Source organism: Lactuca virosa, chromosome 6, assembly GCF_052849685.1.
Source record: "Lactuca virosa cultivar CGN04683 chromosome 6, Lactuca_virosa_CGN04683_v6, whole genome shotgun sequence".
Lineage (NCBI taxonomy): Eukaryota > Viridiplantae > Streptophyta > Magnoliopsida > Asterales > Asteraceae > Lactuca > Lactuca virosa.
Window position 1 is genome coordinate 40,973,026 of NC_136431.1, and position 20,541 is coordinate 40,993,566.

The 20,541-nt window shown below is 37.9% G+C and overlaps 1 protein-coding gene across 1 annotated transcript; it reads right to left on the reverse strand.

Annotated features, from left to right (window-relative positions):
• Window positions 1-7,304: 7,304 nt before the first annotated feature.
• LOC145119891 (uncharacterized) lies at window positions 7,305-11,458 on the reverse strand. Its single transcript, XM_079055657.1, has 9 exons — window positions 11,337-11,458; window positions 10,960-11,077; window positions 10,266-10,302; window positions 10,104-10,173; window positions 9,910-10,014; window positions 9,257-9,407; window positions 9,064-9,146; window positions 7,555-7,648; window positions 7,305-7,477 (listed from the first exon to the last, which is right to left on the reverse strand). Exons 1-9 carry the CDS (start codon window positions 11,356-11,358, stop codon window positions 7,405-7,407), a joined length of 753 nt encoding a protein of 250 aa, XP_078911783.1. The 5' UTR covers window positions 11,359-11,458; the 3' UTR covers window positions 7,305-7,404.
• Between the last annotated feature and the right edge of the window lie 9,083 nt (window positions 11,459-20,541).

The following is a 20,541-nucleotide window of genomic DNA, read 5'->3' on the forward strand; positions in this document are numbered from 1 at the left end:
TAGAGACGACTCAAGTGACCGTTTAGTTCGAGGTTTTGTAAGTGGGAGTGCAGAGAAACTCTCGGCAGCTGGTCGGCATTTTCTTGTTATGCATAGCAGGTTATGGATGGATCCCGACCAAGAGTCGTGTAGAGCCTCGTTGCCTGTTCCTAACTGATGCGGGTTCGATTCAGGACATTGGAATTGAGATGGTTGGGTAGTGATGAAACCCGGGGTGGTAATCACGGTTGGTTAGAAGTGTGAGAGACTGTGATGGATCGTAGCATTCACCTGTTCGAGGTAGATTATTAGTAGTAGTGGACATGAGCATAAAGGGGGAATCAGTTCATGCCTTGGGCATGCCAGTCAGGATTGCCACAGAGTATTTCTCCGTTATGGGTTGAGGATCATTGGGGTCCGAGGTGGAGCTGGGCCTATGTAACCCTAGATGGGTGGGACCCGTGGGCAAGGCTGCTCCGTGGTATAGTTTGGATGGGACCCGTGGGCAAGGCTTGTTTGTTTATTGTAATGCAGGTGGGACCTGGTAGAGACCGTTGGGTCAAGGTATTGGATTCGGGGTTTCAGGATTCAGTGAGTGGTCAGTGTGTGTGATGCAGAAGGGTTAATAGGCTGGATAGCTTTGTTATTTGGACTCTTGGGAACCTGGTGGTGGGACCAGGTGCGAGACCGGTAGTCTTAGCGTTAATTGGGAACCGTTATACCTCAGTCTAATGAGGGGTTGTCGTGAACCAGAAAGTGTTGGGTGAAATACAAGTGCAGATCCATGAATCTCGGGTTATGAGTTGAGTATCAGGTTGGTTTTTGGGGTATCTTACGTCGAGGGCATCGACCAAAGGGTTCAAGGGTAATGAATGGATTCAGTTATGATGATAGATCAAGCTCTGGTGTTGTGACTTGGAATGGTTATATTGGTAAAGTACATCAAGATAAGTCAAGGCAGTACTATTGATTTGGAACTCGAGTGTGGAGTCGCTTGTTACTCAGAGGAGATCTCAGGTCACTTGCAGTGAGTTTGGATAATCTCATAGTAGATGATTTGGTCCTGTTGCGCAGCTCTCGTCTAAGTCTAACTGTTGCAGGGATGAGTTTCCTACTCGAAGGATTATTTGACCCTTCTGTCAAGTATAAGTGTCCTGCAGGGACATTTTTTCTGTGATTTTGTTTTCTAGTGAGAACCTCGATTTATCAAAAGTAGAATAACCAGTTGGGAGACAAGTGGGTTGGATTCGACAATAATTCGGTATGGACGGTCTGTCAGGGAGTTAGACCATCTCGAGACTTCAGATTTCAGATTAGGTAAATGTGATTATGTTGCAAGGAATTCATTCAACTACAAGGTAGAGAGCCATGTGAGGGTCGGTTTCGGTTGCTTTGGGAAGGCTGTAGTATGCTCGAGGTTGTAGCCTTGCTGCTCAGGTTGTTGGCTTACTGGGATTGGTAAGGAATGAATTCGAGGACGAAATCTAATTTAAGTAGGGGAGAATTGTAACATTCTATTTTGGGATTTAAATAAATAAGATTAAATAAAATAAATAAATAAATGAACCCTGGGATGAGAAGTACATTTCATATTATATTTATTGAAGCCCTAAACCCATAATAATTTAAGGATGTTAGCCAAGGGAGTTAAATATCATAATTTTAGGAATTGTGGGGGGGGGGGGGGGGGGTTAAGCGTAATTTTTGGAGTCGCTTTGTAAATATTTCTGAAGGCAGGGGCTGCATGGTAATTATTGGGACTTAAGTTGAAAAGATTAGGAGTGGGAGGGAATAGAAGTGTCAAATTCGTATGAGGATTTTATGGAACACGGGATTAAACGGGTGCCTTCCTTTCCCTCTCGTTGCATCATCTAACCCTAGTCACACATCTTCATCCGCCACCATGAGAAGCCTCCTAGGCCACCGTTTCTAGTCGAGTTCGAACACCTCTCGTCCGCATTCCACCTCACTGATGAGCGCCACCGTCATATCCCCCGTTGCCGCCAGTGACGTCGAGAACCACCGAAAGATCGTCGAGACCGACGGAAGAAGCCGAGAACGACGAAGCTCAGGCAGTGAACGACTGGAAGGCCCTTGGTAAGGCTAAACCATAACTTATCTCTCCTGTCTTTCGTTCCTTTTGGTTGTATGGAGTCGTATACGTCGTCTCTGCCACCGCTGCCCTTTTGGTCGCCATTTCTGCCTTTCCCGGCGACGTCTGCCACCTAGGTGGTGGCTGTGGGGGTGTGTGTTCGAGTATACATGTTGCAGTTGCTATTCAACGCTGTGTGTGGACATTCCATTGGCCGGAAAATATGTACAACCACCATGGCAGCCGACCATGGTGGCTGTCATCTTGCTGCCACCACCAGCCGCCACCTTGGGTGGCTATGAGCATATATGTGATTGTGTGAATGTGTTCTGTGTTCCGGGTTGTTTTTATGAAGTTTGGGTCAAAATTATAATCCACATCCATTGGAAATGGTGGCTGCCGCCGCTTGCCGCCATCGACCACCACTGCCCGAGGTGGCAGTGGGTGGTGCTCGACATAGTGAAACCCTAATCGGTCCAATAGCTTAATCTTGGACTTAGTTGGCTTGTGATTAGGTTGGAAACCCTAATTAGGGTTTAGAAAACCCTAATCTTGGAAACCATTATTTGGGATTTGCCGGGACCCACGATTGGACCATTGGATTGGGAATTTTGAATTACACCTGACCATATTGTATGATTGGTCTAGTGGAGTGATGGACTTAATGGATTAAGTTCTTAATGGGATAAGTAAGAACACTTAACCCTGATTGTCATTTCATGTGAAAACCCTAATTATGTGTGGGCTTCAAGTTGGGCTTAGATGTTTGGACTCTTGATGGGCCATCTGAGAATAAGCGTATGGACTAGATTAATTTTATGGGCTTTAGGGTAAGGCCATGTAAGGGGTTTGGGCCTAATTTGGAAAGTTAGGCCATAGTTGGGCCTTGGTTGATTATTTGACTTTTGGGCCTTCAAAGTATGAGTTGGGCCTTAGTCTTGGACCAAGCTATGTTAGGGGTAAATGGTCCTTTTACCCCAAGTGTGTATTTATGATTATGCATTGAAACCCAAATGGTTAATTGGGTTTTGTTTTGACGATTGACAGTTCAGGGATTTGTCAGCCAGCAGCCAGAGATTTATTCGTGGGACTTCAACAGTGCGAGGTGAGTTTCCTCCTGGTTTGAACGAGTCGAAGGCACCAATGCCGACCCGTGTAGTTTATATGTTCTTGATAGGAACACAGAGTGTGGGCAGGGCCCGTATCTCATTATTACCTTAGTATAGATATTAGTCAGATTGTTGGATTGCTATACTTGTTGTCTGTGTGATACATGTATGTGTTGTTAGGAATGTGAGTGTGGGCGAGGCCCGTATCTCATCATTAGCTGAGTGTGGGTGGGGCCCGTATCTCATAGAGTGTGGACGAGGCTCGTATCTCATAGATAGCTGAGTGTGGGCGGGCCCCATATCTCATAACATTATTTAAGTATGTATATAGGATTGATTGATATATTTGGCTATACTTGTTTTCTGTGTGATACTTGTATGTATATTTAGTAGCTGAGTATGGAAGGGGCCCGTATCTCATAGTTAGCCGAGTGTGGGTGGGGCCCATATCTCGTAGTTATCCGAGTGTGGGCGGGGCCCGTATCTCGTAGTTAGCTGAGTGTGGGCGGGGCCCGTATCTCATAGTCAGCAGAGTGTGGGCAGGGCCCGTATCTCCTAGTTAGCCGAGTGTGGGCGGGGCTCGTATCTCTTAGTAGCATGATTATGTGTATGGTATGTGGTAGTTTGGGGAGACTCTCTAAGCTTCGTGCTTACAGTTTTCAGTTTTGGTTTCAGGTACTTCCGGTAGCAAGGGGAAGAGCTCGGGATGACTACAGTGCACACACCATTTGTTTAGCCTGGGATGATTTTACTCTAATATATTTGACAGATGTTTATGTTGTTTTGAGATACAATGATTTATGATTTCATGTGATGAATTGTTAACAATGGTTTATTTAGTAATTTAAAACGAAATTTTTGGTTATGATTTTTGGGATGTTACAAACGATATGCATATCTTGACCACTGTAGTCCTTATGGTAAGACCTTCGCAGGAATACAGTAAGATATATTCCATTTGATCAATTTGATCGTAACCATTCCAATATAAAATTTAATGATTTCTCTTTGGGTAATGGATAACTGTTCAACATATATGTTCGTCATAATGGGTTCTTCTCCAAATATCCAGGTTGTAGATACGTTGATGGTAAGATAAGCTTTGTCGATTAATGTTAACATCGATATGTTTTCAACTCATAAGTTAGAACCTATGTTGATGGAATTAGGTCAACTTGGGTATGCTAACTTATACACTAATAAAATCATCTTTTGTTACTTTCTAATTCCTTATTCAAATCTAGATTATAGTCTTTTAGCACTAGGGAATGACCTAGGTGTAATTAGATTATCACAATACTTAAAGAGGAACAAAGAAATATGTGTTTATATTGGATATAGTGGGATACTTAAAGAAGAGCAAACAAATATAGGTATTTATTTAATATTCCCTTGAAATGTGGTGATAAAGAACATATAAAGATAATGGTATGTAATACATGTATGATAGTTCATGAGCCATTTGAGGACAATAGTAATAATATCGATTTTATTGACCCATTTTCAAATTTGGATAACATAAGTAATTAACTATACTTTTTATGTATTTATGTTGACACATGTTGCTATATTTAAATATATGGTCTTGACATCTAATGGCATTTTGTATAAAGTTTTGGGACATGAAGGTTTTGTATATAAGGTTGATGTAGGACATAAAGGTTGATTGTATGTTTTTGTTGTTCGACATGAAGTTTTGATGCATCAAGGTTGGGCTTAGGGGTGTAAGTGAGCCGAGCTACTCGTGAGCTACTCGGGATCGACTCGTTAAAAGCTCGACTCGAGATCGAATTAAATGAGCCTGAGCCGAGCTCGAGCCTAAATATGAAGCTCGTTTATTAAACGAGCTCGAGTCGAGCTTCAATTAGTGGGCTCGCGAGCCTAAACGAGCTTAAACGAGCATATATATATATATATATATATATATATATATATATATATATATATATATATATATATATATATATATATATATATACATACATACATACATACATACACGCACACACACACACACACACACATATATATATATATATATATATATATATATATATATATATATACACACACACACACACACACACACACTTATACATAGAGGTTCGTTTAGGCTCGATTAGGCTCGCGAGCCCACTAAATTGTTCACGAGCCGAGCTCGAGCTTCATTTTAAGGCTCGAATCGAATCGAGCACGAGCTTCCTCAAAATTAAATGAGCCGAGCTCGAGCTTGGTCAGGCTTGGGCTCGGCTCGGCTCGTTTACACCCCTAGTTGGGTTCATGAAGGAGGTGATGAGGGAGTTTTTGATGACAAAGATAAGGAATGTGATATGGAATATTATATTGATGAGTCATTTATTGGCCTGACATGTTGTTATGAGGGAGGTGACGCTGATATTATATCGAATAATGTATACATAGATCATTTTGGTGTATCTATGCAACTATAATCTAGTTATAGTTTGGAGTATATATAAAGGGATATATGGATACATATTTTACTTATCAACATGCCACATGTTGAAATGAAACATATGCATTTTCTCTTATTAATTAAATTAAACTCCTATAATTTACAAAATCAATTTCACTTACTTCGTTTAAAACATGATCTTATTGGATATAAACACCAAATACCACACCGGGATTCTATGAAGAGGTGGTTGATGCCATGGATGAAGGACTTCATGTTGGACATAAAGATAGGAATGATGTTGATGATGAAAGTGGATGGATTAGGAATACCATGTCCAGGAAGAGGGGGCCTTCCGAGAGGATCATTAAAAATTTAAAGAAATGTGTTATTGTTAAATATGGTAATGGTTCATCATGACAAATCCAGTTAAGTTATATTATTATGGTTTGTTGTGTAGGTATAGATAAGGGTGATGAGCTAATAATGTTGGATTAGTTTGATTTCTTATGTAGGGGTAAATCAGGGTAATAGTGGAAGGATGTTGGACAGTTAGTTCCCTTCTTTGTTTGGTTTTTTAATAATCCTTTTTTGAAATTAGTAGCAATTTATTATCCATGTATTTAATAGGGTGTATGGTGATTGTATCCCACGACATGTAAATTCCACGATCATATAAGAATACTTTAGTTCTTATGTTTGTCCATAAACTTGTCTTTAAAGTATGCTCGTAATTTAGGTAACCTTGTCTGTAAAGTACATTGCTTAATTTGGTAACATTTTAAGTGATGTAAAAGGCTTCTCCCATTTTCGATAATATCAGTTGGTCAAAATTTTTGACACAATTTTGTTGGCTTTATAAGCTTTAGCATCATACCATAACAATGAAAACAAACTTAACAACTAATTTCCATTGATTTCCCTCAAAAAGTCTACCATAATACATTAATATGTTTCTTCAAAAACAACTAACAAACAACAACATTACAGGTGAACTTTGACGCGTTGTAAAAAACATCTTATTCTAATACATTTGGTTCATATTGAAATAAAGAAAGATGAAAATGTACCAACTACCAAACATCACATGACACTTCTTTTTCTACTTTTGCTTCTTCAACTATGACTTGATCCTGATTTAGTGACCTTAACAAACCTGACATTATTACCATGGATCTAAGGCACATGGGTGAGTTGATCTAACCTATGAATGGGCATCTCGACTTTGGTTTTGAACAAGACCAAAACCACCATCTATGGTTGGTTGTCGGCCATGACTTTAGTACCATTACAGGTCGGCCACAAGTATAAAACACCATTTTCTTCTCTTGCACAATTTGTATGGTAATTAATGCCAAAATATAGTATAATGAGGCATGAGAAAAGGAATGTATTTACAAATACATCTATTCAATTATTTGAATTGGTACAAAATATATATTGACACAAATACCCTCACATGTAGGACATGTAAGGATATATTAACGGTCAACTTTTGACACAAACTGTCCGTTGAGGCAATTACGATTAGTGTAATTTTGTCTATAATATATAATAGAGAAAAATATATATAAATTAATGTCACCTTCACTTCTTTTCAATATCTTAAAATGTAAAAAAGACAAATATTCCAACTTAGAAAGTTGATAAATCTTTGCAAATGCTTGCAAAGATATCAACTTTATTGAGTTTTAATACAATAAACTTGCTCTTATGCTACATATATAGTTAATTATATGCTATCTATTATACCCCAACCCCAACCCCGAAATGCCCATAAATCCACAATGGAGAAAACGGAAAGATATTAATCACGCCCCTAAGCATGCAATGAGCCAACTGCAAACGTCATTGATCTCTTCCATGATTGTGTAATGACCAAGCCTGAATGAAAAATAAAATTAATTAATAAGTATAAATTTAAGAAAAAGTCCTCAAGATAATCAAAGAACAAGAATTACCCATTATATGTTCGAAATGTTACGCTCTGAAATCCAGCAGAATACATGGTTTGTGCTGATTTCTCTCCAAGTTTGTACTCTACCACATCATCAACTGAAACAATGACCATATACATGAACTACTGAACTATATGCAATTGCTTTATCTTTTTATAATTTCAGCAAAACAAGGATACATGTCAACTACATATATCATCCTATAGACAAAAAGATAATTGTTACGCTTCAGCATCCATGAGAAGATGTACATTCCGACATCTAAACTATAATAGATACATTTTCGTTTTTCAAGAAATAGGTGTATCTTCCCTGTATCTTGATGCTAGTGGCGATTTCACTGTATCTTCCCTTAGGAAAGAAATTGACAAAAGCTTCTTGGAGTCTACCAATACGCCTACGGTTTGGACTAACATTGTTCCAGGGAAAATCAACATTTTCATATGGCGTGCTAGACTTGGTAGATTACCGACGAGAGCTAACCTTGCTCGGAGGGGGGTGGGTATTCCAAGTACGTTATGCCCGATGTGTAATGCGTTTGAGGAGAATGAAGATCATATATTTAAAGATTGTTCAACCACTAGGGAGTTAGGAGCACTTCTACGCTTGTGGTGGAAGGATGCTTTCAATGAAAATGACTCTTTGGACAACCTCATTGGAGTAAACTCAATCAACAAAAAAGGCAACAGAAAGAAAGATATCATGGATGTGATCTCTAGGGCCTTCTTATGGGTTATTTGGACGTACAGGAACGGTTTGATCTTTAATAGCAAAGTGAAAAACCCTTCTCTTCTTGCTTTTGATGTCAAAGCTTTAGGGTTTTTGTGGCTTAAAAATAGAGCTAAGTGGGGGAGATCTTTGTCTTGGGACTCATGGGTTGATAACCCTATCTATTGTAGCTTGTAATTCCATCTTCTAACTGTTTTTTAATAAAGTCTTGCTGTTAAAAAAAAAAAGTGTACATATATGCCCATGGATATATATAGATATGTACGTGGGGTGGGATGTTTGTAAAAACACAAATCATGTTGTGGATTGGTCAAAGATTGATATCTTACTTACGTATATACTATATGGTTGCATTTGTTATTTGGGACAAAACTTGAGGGACTAGATTGTATTAAACTATTGGATTGGACATGATAAGTTTTCTAGGATTATTCTTCATGATGAAGATCAAAAGGGCATTCACATCGCAAATCCCTATTTAACTTTGTTTCCCCTTTTTAGGTGGAAGATACGTCCATTGACATGAGTTTTAGTTCCACTCAAAGTTATATTTCATATACAGTCCGTGTTATCTTGTGCATGAAAAGTCACGCGAAACAATGGAACCTTAATATAGGAACACTCAAAGTAAGAAAACATGACATAACATGATTTGTATAGTAAAAGAAAGGGTGACCTTGATCACCATGATGCACCAGTGTAACTTTCTTTTCCCCTACTGGATTACAATAATACGGGAGCAGGCTTTATTTGGTGACAAGAAGTTGAGTTATAAGCAAATACCTTTTCCATGACAAAGCAAAATAGGTAGTGATGATGCGCGCCTTAAAGCTTCTTGTGATACTCCCACTCTGTTCCTTAAGTTCCTAGAAAAAAAAATTACTAAGCAAATCTAACGATATGATAATACGGACTAGCAAAATAAAGCTAAAAATGTTAGGTGAGCATAGTAAGTTGCAAAAAACATATGTAAAACCTGGAACATGGGAGCCAGCCACTAAGAGCCACAGCAACACTAAGGTTGATGGGGTATCGGTTTCCATTCCCATATTGTCCAAGAGCTCGACATGTTGCAGAGTAGAGAGCGACAGCTGCACCCATACTGAAGCCTGCAACCCCTAGTTTAACTGTAAAAGGAAAATATAAATTGTAAGGAAGAAGGTTTGGTTTTTTCCATTCAAATGGAGTATTTTTAGATGTATTTGATACAATAAAAAAAGGTAGTACTTATAACCATGCAAATTTCTTATTTTTATAAGAAGTTAAAAACGTTAAATTCTAATGGCCCCACTTTGGTCCATTTTCAATAGTCGCATAAAGAACATCACTTTCAATTTTCAATTGTTATGGAAACATGGTATATGAATCTTTCCATTTAAAGAAAGGGGAACATACTTTTGATATATATATATATATATATATATATATATATATATATATATATATATATATATATATATATATATATATATATATAATTTCACACAATTCTCATGATTTTCAGTTTTTGTAACGGTTAAAACAAGACAATTATGTGATTGTAGCAACTTGAAAATATTTTGAAAAGTAAAATGTTGTAATTTAAGTGTGATATATCAGGGTTATTAAGAATTATGTTTGCCTTCATACCATCATCAGGCTCACTAATCAAGAGATTTGCAACATGTGTTGCAGAAGCATCTAAGCCCTCCAAATCATCACACGCATCTTCCGACATGCTTTCCATATTAAACCCTGATAAGATCAACATGAATGTCATAAAAGCATGATCATTTATTCCATAACCTTTAAATACTAAAGGATTTCAGAAAGACAGAACATACAAGCAGTGCAAGGGTATCCACCAAATAGAGTTACTTGACGAGTTGGTGCACTCGGGCAGATCCATTTGATCTACATCATAAATCAAATTACGCAATAGTTATATATAACGAAAGTTATGAGTGAATTTGCTTGAGAAATGAATGAAAATTTCAAATCGTTACATTGGGAAGTGGCAGAGTTTCCAAGATTTGAGTCCAACTGTAAAGCAAGAACGACAAACATCATTACTATTTTTCTTTACTAAATTGGCAAAAGGAAATGGAATCTGAACCCATAAATTCTTATTGTCGCATGTGTGATGGGACGTGGAGTGCGGACGCCATTCGTGTTAAACACATGCATAGTCATTTTGCATATGTTGTAGTTGCTTTTATTCGATATCATAGAATTGGTCTAGCAAGTTGCTTACTTTGCTTATTTAAGGACCACCTCAATCTCAAATAGACAGTCAAGATTCGAGCATAAGACACTTTTCGTATTCAAAATTGACAAAAAACTTCTAGATGTTTTATTTTAATTCAAGATGTTTATGTTCTAATGCATTTTATATAAGCAAATGAAATAACACAATTTGTTTTTGGAACACCCCATTTCGATAAATAAAAATAACTTTAACTTCAAGTCAATTCAGAACGTCAAGCATATGCTTTTCTTTCAAAGTGAAAACTCGATTAGAAAACTCCAAAAATTGACTGTGAAGATTGGTCATCGATGCATAGTCCATATATAGAACAAAACATGATAATTTAACCAAAAAAGAATATATGTATCGTCATATCACAATATTCTATTCCCAAAAGAGTAGAGCCCACTGATTGTTCTTAAAAGTTAATATGACCAAAGATGCATAGTCACCTTGAACCCTTTTCGCCAATGCCATGCAACCAAACAATAGTTGCTTGGTGAGTTCCTTTGGGCATCACCACAAAAGTCCTCCCGAACTCCAACGCGTTTCTTCTAAGATTGCGACTACCTGAGAAAAAAAAACGCACATATGGAGAATGCTATTAAACCATTAAATCTTTACAAACCATGCAAGATATATCATCTAAATGAAACAATAATTTAAGCATTAAAAACAATGGTAGGATTACTCTAAGCCCTAAATCCATAGTTATAGAAGTAGTCATAGCGGGAGTTTGAAAAACAACGGTTTTGCAAAAAAGAAAAAGTGAATTTGTTGTTATCGACAGTTGATCAGTTAAAGAGGGGCAAAAAGAAAAAAGACTGACCGGAACCACGATTAGAGCTCATAGTGTTCAATCCTTTGTTATTGCAGTAAATGATAATTGAAACGATCGAAGGGCTGTTTGTGTCTATTTATAACAACTGTCAGGTGGTGGGAAAATTACGAAAATGGGTTACCAACAGATTTATCTGAATCAGCTAGTTCTACACCAGTTATATACAGTCTGAAACCACCTACCAAACTAGAATCATAAAACGAAAAGCACATTTAAGAAAAAGTGAGCAATAAAGTTGGATTCTTTACTGGTTTTCAAGATAGAATTCCAACCAATCTAAAAGAAGAAAATGGAAAATATAAATGCTAGATGTAATTTTTCACTGAGGCTGCGGTGGATATCTTCAGAATATATGCTTGTAGCCAGTTGGCAGAAGAAAAGTACTCCGGATATGATATTATGTGAACACAATTTCCACATGATAACCAAGAAATTACCTCATATATTCTGATACATAGCGACAACTCAGAAACATATGTATGTGCTTATCACCCACAGCAAGTAGGCATATACATGAAAGCATTTTCATTTAGTAAACCAAGACAAAACATCCATGCAGAATTCCTAAAATCTACATAGCATCCATAATTAATGTTTTAATAGAATGATTGAATAAACTCTAAGAACGATTGAACTCTTATAATGGAATGTCAAGTTGGCATTTAATAGGTTCAATAGATTTAAATAGATTTAACTTTGTAAAGTTTAATACATTGCTTTGTAAAGTTTAATACATTGTAAACAATAAATGGTAAAATTGTATAAAAAAATAGAACAAGTACATAACAATTCGTTAAATTTATATAGAATTCCAATTCAGCAATATCAGGTGTTCCATTCCCTTGTTGAGGTCGATGGTTTAAAGTTTCGTCTGTGACATACATAGGTGAATTTATAAATAATTTAATAGTATATTAAATTTGTCGTTCAAAAAAAAACCTAATATGCTAAAACAATATGACCACATTTTTCAACTTCTACTACAATTAAAATGTCGGCAAAGTTAACCAATATCTAAGGTGTAAAGGAGTCGAGACAACTCACAATATTCTCAAGCCCGATTTGGAAAATACTTGAAATCGACTCGACTTTAATTGAGTCGAGCTTGAGCTCAAGCTACTCAAGAGTACCTTATCCAGCCGAGCTCGAGTAGTAAAATATTGGGCTCATAAAGCTCACAAGCTTAATCGAGTATTTATAAAATTACATTTTACCCTTTATATATTTCTTAATTACTAAAACATTTAAACACTTTTAGCTTTAAGCGTCCGTTAAAAAATAAGGATTTAAGTTGCATTTCAAACCTTTTCACAATGTTTTTTTTTGGTATTTTGGATATATATGTAAAACAATGACATAGATGGTTGATAATATATTGATATTAAATGGTTTATTGTGAATTTTTTTCTTATTTTGAACAATGTAAAAAAGCATGTGGAATGTTTTTTTGGATGATTTTAAGTTTTTTTTTTTAACTTCGGACAATCCGAAAAAATCTCGCAATCTGAGCTCAATAGTATCAAGTATTTCACGAGTTGAGTCTGAGCTTCAAATTTAGGCTCGAGACCAGTTCAAGTCAAAAGTCAAGCTTCGAGCTCGAGATGAGTTCAAGTCGAGCTTCGAGCTCGAGTATTTTAGGCGTGTCGAGCTTCAAGTTTAGCACTACTCGGCTCGACTAGACTCGTTAAATTACATCCCTAACCAAAATAGTCTCAAATAATTAGCCAAATAGCTTTTTAGGAGATAGATTTCACATATTATTTGCCAAATTCATTAAATTTGCAAATTGTATTTATATCAAATCTTTTAAACCAATGTCTTTATGATTTTGCAAACTATTTGTTAAATTCATTTATTTCGTGAAAATCATGATCGTCATCCAGTGGAAGGTTTTCTGCATTCAGCCAATCTACACAGAGTAAATTGCACTACAAGAAATACAGGTATTACCGGCATTGTAACGTCCCGAAAATAAGACCCAAAAATTTTATTTTTAATTTTATAAAAACAGTAATCCAAAACATTGTCATACAACCCAAAAAGACCAAAGTATGTCACTAAATCATTTCATATCAGAGTATATCTCAAAATGCGGAAAAATGTGGTTTGTGATCTACAATCATCTCGGGCTCTTCCATTTCGATCCAGAAGTACCTGAAACATAAACTAAAAGTCATAAGCACAAAGTTTAGTGAGTTCCCCAAAATACCCCATACCATACATAACAAACACACAAAGAGGGCCCCGCCCATCATCGGACCCGCCCGGTATCGAGCCCCACCCAGTATACATATATATATATATATATATATATATATATATATATATATATATATATATATATATATATATATATATATATATATATATATATATATATATATATATATATCAATCAACGGGCCCCACCCAATGAGTGTAACGGGCCTCTCCATAACTCGCATAACGGGCCCGCCCACTGAGTATAACGGGCCTCGCCCTAACTCGCGTAACGGGCCCCGTCCAGCATATAAACTTATAATCCTACTAATACATGTGATAATCACAAAGATAATAGCATACAATACAGTCATCGGGCCTCGCCCGACATCGAGCCCCGCTCGGCATACATACCAACGCATACACATGCAAGAGTCACGCAGACATCTAGCATCCTAACATAATAAACCATGGTCCGACATTGGTGCCTTCGAACTGCTAAACATAGTGACGAAACTCACCTCATACTACTGAATCCCATAGATAAATCTCTGGTTGCAGATCTGCTAAAAATCTGTTGGATAAGGTGTCTAAGTCCATAACTTATTTGATATATACTTGACCCGACCGGACATGGTCCATTTGGGTTGCACTTCACCCGAATTGTTTATATGGATAATATTATGAGAATAGTATGTTTATGACTTATTAATATATTATAAGTTATAATATATTAATATATGAAATCGTATTATTTAATTAGTATTGATCTTAAATTAATTATGAATTAATTTAGTGATCAAAAGGTGACTAATTAAATATGAGCTATTATATTTATATAGTGTGGGCTAATACTCATTTGGTAATAGGCTAAGCTTGCATGGGAGTCCATGGATGATCCATGGAGCTTTTAACCCATGGATCCTTGAAAAAGGAAAAGACATGGGTTATTAGGGTTTACATGGTTCATAACCCTAATCATCTACACTATATAAAGAGGCTTGTGGTGCTTGAAATGACACTATGTGTGTGTGCATAAGAGTGACCGATTTCTAGAGCTATTGTACTCTCTCATAAAGTTTTTCAAGTTTGTGGTGTTTTGTGATTTTCATTTGAGGCATTCACATTATTGGTGGTAGGCTCTCAAACTCCCAAGGAATCAACTCACTACTAAAGGTATGTAACTCTTCTAGTATCTTTTATGTTTAAAAGTACCCCATGCCATGCTAGATAGGTTATGAACCTTGGAAAATTATTTTGCATGTATTTTAGTCAAACATAGATCCAAGGTTTCTAGGGTTGCATGAATACCTTAAGAGTGTTAGAATGCTCAAAACCCAACAGTGGTATCAAAGCCTAGGCTTGTTTGTTGATACTTGATGCAAAATAGCTGAAAAAGTCGAAGTTTTTTGTTGTCTGCACAGGGGACTCACCGAGTCCATGGGGGGACTCGACGAGTCCAAGCGAAACTTCAACCAACTCGGCGAGTCAGTTCATGCACTCGACGAGTTGGCTAGGCAGAGTGCAGTTTTTCGACTTTTGCTGCTGGAAATGGACTAGAAACATTACCCTAAACTGTTTTGGTGTTTTAAAACTTGTTTAGATGGTGTAATGTTTGTGCTAATCCATTTACAATGGCTAATATCAAAATTCCATGTTTATATGTGTTCATATGTTCTTGAAATTTTAATATGATGTTCATGTTCTTATGAATTATTGTTAGATCATAGGAATTATTTGCTAAATAGTTTATTGATTAATTCTTGATCATTTATGTGTTTTAATGGAGTCCATAATTTGTCCTCAAGTTATGGATTTCCAAAGGTCACTTTCTTTTATGCACATTTAAAACACATAAGTTACATGAAAATGAAGAGTCTTCATTTTTATGAACCTTTAATTCATAAGTTATGAAATGAAAAGTTTTGAATAGTTTCAAAACTTGTCCTCAAGTTTTGGAATTTATAAAGTTGCACACACTTTAATATACTCTAATCCAACCCTTAGATTTTTAAAAGTTAAAATTCAACTCTTATACTATTTATAACATTAATGGTTAATAATTATATATATGTATAAGATTAAGTCGTTTTACCGTTAGTAGGCCTCATTCACGAAGCCGGTCTATAAGGGGGGGTATAAGGTTGTTGCCTATAAAATGGCAGCTTAATGGGTGTCCATTCTCACCCACCGCTTCCTTGATCGGTGGAGGGTCGTTAGCCGAACGGGTAGGACAATGACTTTAAATTCTCATTAAAAGTAAAATGATTATTATAAAGTAACTAAATGTTTTTATAAATTCCCAATCTTAGTTACTTTAGGAAAATGTGAAAATGGCGCTAACCCATGAAATTCACACTTTGTACCTTACCAAGTCGTTGGTGGAGCGTGTGTGGTTAACCGGCACACTAACTTGGACTAGTAAGGATCACGAAGGGTGACTTAATGTTTATCATAGATCGGTGGAGCGCGTGTGGTTAATCGGCACATTGATTAGGTGATAATATTAAGGGTACCAAGTGAATTTGCATGGTTATTCACACCTTGTTTTGTGATCCTCGGCATCCCAGTCACAAAACTTGAAGGGCACAATCGAGATTGAAACATGCCATTGAAAAAAGTTCAATGAATCTCCAAAGAATCTAAGAATTTCGAAACCAATTAAACCTAATAATTCATTTTGTTTTCATGGTGGAAATTGGTGAATCGTCATTCACCTACCTTCGAATATGTTATAGCTTAGATTACGGCATCCCTCTTCTAAGTTATAATATATTGTGTTGGATCCTAACCTTAATATTACATTTGGGTGTCTTATTAAGGACTCTATTTATATCTAATCTAAACTTGTCTTTCTTCTTTTCAGATGTCTTCTAACAACGCTTCGGGTTCTAACCCTACTGGCTCCTTCTCTCTCATGAACCTTTGTGGGAGAGTCATCTTCGATGGTTCCAACTTTATGGATTGGATCCGGAATATCAGGATGGTCACTCGTTACGAGGACAAGGAATATGTCATCGACAAGGAGCTTAAGGAACTCGATGAGACTACTGCTACTCCTGAGGAGATCATTGAATACAGGACACATGAGAGAGATGCCACCAAAGTGGCGTGCATCATGATGGTCACGATGACAGCCGAACTCTAAAAGTCCTATGAGGACTATTACCCTTTTGAGATGCACCAGGACTTGATGGAAATGTACCATCAGAGTGCTCGTCAAGAGCGGTATGAAATAATCTCCTCCATGATAACAACTCGTATGAAGGATAGCGAACCAATCACGGGCCACATGTAGAAAATGCAAAGGTATGTGGACCGTTTACTGAAACTGAATGTGAACTTCCCAGAGGAGTTGGCAATTGATATCATTTTGCACTCCTTACCCTCGTGTTATGATCAATTCTGTATTACATACCACATGAACAAGGAAGAAGTTACACTCAGTAAGCTTCAAGGACTTCTGAAGACCGCCGAAAATGGTCTTAAAGGTAAGTCGGTTGCTACTCCTACTCCTACAGCTACCCCTGTTTTGTCTATCGGGCAAGGAAAAGGGAAGAAGAGGAAGCACCCTTCGAAGGGTACCAAGGGAAATTCTCTTGAAGGCTCCTCATCTGGAACCAAAAGTGGATCTATCACTTCTTCTGCCATCCCTAAGGATGCTGATTGCTTCTACTGTCAGAATAAGGGGCACTGGAAGCGAAACTACCCTAAGTACTTGCAGGATGTCAAGGATGGGAAAGTGAAACCATCCCATGCAGGTATTTACACTATATTGTCTAATAACTCACCATATTCTAACTCTTGGGTGCTTGATACAGGATGTGGTATTCACATATGTTCTGATTTGCAGGGCCTAATAAGAAGTGAGGATGTGGAGCACGGGAAGATAAACTTAATCATGGGGAATAGGAAGGTTTCACCTGTTACCAAGATTGGAGTTTATACTTTGTTGCTAGATAGTGGGTTAAAGTTAGATTTGAATAAATGTGTTTACTCGTCTCAAATGGCGAGGAATATTATTTCCTTTCATGCTTTGTACAAACAAGGGTTTACCTTTTCTTTTGATAATGAATGTGGTGGAATAAATGCTTTCTTTAATAATGTTCCTTATTTTAAAGCATTACCTTGTGATGGTGTGTATGAAGCTGTGTCGGTTGTAGATAATTTAGGAAATAATGTGTTGTGTATTGATTTTTCTACTAGCTTGGATAAAGCATCTTTGTGGCATTGTCGTCTTGGACATGTAAGCAAGAAACGCATAGGCCAGCTCCAAAAGGATGGAGTCTTGGAGTCGTTCGACCTTAATTCGGATGATAGTTGTCAATCTTGTCTACTTGGAAAAATGAAAAAATCACCCTTCACTGGTACTTGTGCAAGGGGTGAGGGTTTGTTGGACCTTATACATACTGATGTATGTGGACCATTCAAAACCGCCACAAGGGATGCTAATCGCTATTATGTGACTTTTATTGATGATTTTAGTATATATGGTTATGTCTACTTAATCAAACATAAGTCAGAGACTTTTGAAAGGTTTAAAGAGTTTAAACAGGAAGTAGAAAATCAATTGGGCAGGAACATTAAGATGCTTCGATCCGATCGAGGTGGTGAGTATCTTAGCACTGAGTTCCTCGACTATCTTAAGGAGTGTGGGATTGTCTCACAATTGACACCTCCCAGGACACCACAGCTGAATGGTGTGGCTGAGAGGCGTAATCGAACCTTGTTGGACATGGTTCGCTCTATGATGAGTCGAGCTTCGCTACCAATCTCTTTTTGGGGGTATGCCTTAGAGACTGCCGCCCACATCCTTCATCTAGTCCCTACAAAGAAGGTTGCCAAAACACCTCATGAGATGTGGACTGGGAAAGTTCCCAATTTGGACCACGTCAAGATTTGGGGTTGCGATGCTTTCGTGAGGCGCGAGACTCATGATAAGCTTGAACCCCGAAGTGAAAGGTGTATTTTCATCGGCTATCCACATAAATCCTTTTGTTACCTCTTCTACAGACTCAGTGAGAATGTGGTCTTTGTGGAGAGGAGAGGGGTCTTTAGAGAGAGAGAATTTATAAGCCAAGGAGACAGTGGGAGGCAAATTGACCTTGAAGAAATTCAAGAGACAATTGGTGAAGGAACCTCAGACACTAGCAATCAACCTGAGGAGCAAACTCCTGTTGATCTGGCTGACGAGTCTGTACCTCCGAGGCATTCCACAAGGGTTAGGAACACACCTGAGTTTTATTATGGATTTCATATTACTACAGAAGGTGTTACATTTATCAGTGATAGTACACTGGTAAATCTGGATGAACATAACAGTGTAAAGGAAGCCATAGCAGGCCCGAAGTCTGCTAAATGGAAGGACGTTATGGACAACAAGATACAGTCCATGTATGACAATCAAGTTTGGAACTTGGTTGACAATGTACCAGGGCGTAAGACAGTCGTGTGCAAATGGATCTTCAAGAAGAAGATCGACATGGATGGGAAGGTGCACACTTATAAAGCGCGACTGGTCGCGAAGGGTTTTACTCAGACTCAGGGTATTGCTTATGATGAAACTTTTTCGCTAGTAGCGAAGATTAAGTCCATTAGGGTTATGCTAGCCATTGCTGCATTTCATGATTATGAAATATGGCAAATGGATGTCAAAACCGCTTTTCTTAACGGAAAGTTGGCTGAGGATGTTTACATGAATCAGCCAGAGGGTTTTGTCATTGCAGAGTACCCTAATAGAGTGTGCAAGCTTGAGAAATCCATTTATGGATTGAAACAAGCATCTCGAAGCTGGAATCTTTGTTTCGATGAAAAGGTCAAAGAGTTTGGCTTCTCGAGAAGTGAAGATGAGTCCTGCGTGTATGTCAGAGCTAGTGGGAGTATAGTTAGCCTTTTGGTACTGTATGTAGATGACATACTACTCATAGGAAATGACATCCCAACCTTGCAGGAGGTTAAGTCCTGGATTGGGAAGTGCTTTGCTATGAAGGACCTTGGGGAAGCTGCCTATATCCTAGGGATAAGAATATTAAGAAAAAGGAGTAAAAGACTAATTGGACTTAGTCAGAGCACCTATTTGGATAAGGTGTTGAAAAGGTTCAACATGCAGAATTCCAAGAAAGGAGAATTACCGATCCAAAGCAATGCCAAACTGAGTAAGGCTCAGAGCCCGAGTACAGAGGCTGAGATAGCTGAGATGATTTGATTAACTTATGCTTCCGCTGTTGGCTCGATCACGTATGCTATGACTTGTACCCGCCCTGATGTGGCCTTCTCTTTGAGCATGGTCAGCAGATATCAGGGGAACCCTGGCAAGGCTCGTTGGACTGTGGTAAAGAATATTCTCAAGTACCTGCGGAGGACTAAGGATTGGATCCTTACACTTGGTGGGAGTGATGACTTGAGAGTAGTAGGGTATAGTGATGCTAGTTTTCAGACTGATAGGGATAACTTCCGTTCTCAGTCTGGGTGGGTCTTTACCCTAAATGGAGGGGCAATCACTTGGAAAAGTTCCAAGCAGGAGACGGTAGCTGATTCGACTTGTGAATCAGAGTACATAGCAGCGAGTGAAGCGGCAAAGGAGGCGATATGGCTGAAGAACTTCACCGGAGACCTTGGAGTTGTACCAGCTATTTAAGGAGCCTATGGAGATTTTCTGTGACAGCAATAGTGCGGTTGCCTTAGCCAAGGAACCAAGAGATCATGGCAGATCCCGACACATTGACAGAAAATATCACTTCATAAAACACAAGATAGAAGAAGGACTCCCCGTGGCAAAGAGGGTATCGTCGGATGAGAACCCTGCGGACCCCCTTACGAAGGGACTAACGAGGGTTAGGCATTTGCAGCATGCGAGGCGCATCGTGCTGAGGGACGATATTAGTTTTACAGATTAGATATTTATTACTGAAACTTGTAAAATGTAATCGACGTTTGATGATGAATAAAAGTTGTGATTTATTTATGAGTAAGGTGTTGCTATCATTGTCAATTA

Excerpts from the sequence above, each read along its gene's own strand:
- LOC145119891 (XM_079055657.1), bottom strand. The coding sequence starts at position 11,358 with ATGAGCTCTAATCGTGGTTCCG. Across the intron at positions 9,147-9,256 it reads GGCTGGCTCCCATGTTCCAG|GAACTTAAGGAACAGAGTGG; the intron begins GTTTTACATATG and ends TTTTTTTTCTAG. Across the intron at positions 7,649-9,063 it reads TTTGCTTTGTCATGGAAAAG|TTGATGATGTGGTAGAGTAC; the intron begins GTATTTGCTTAT and ends TCATTGTTTCAG.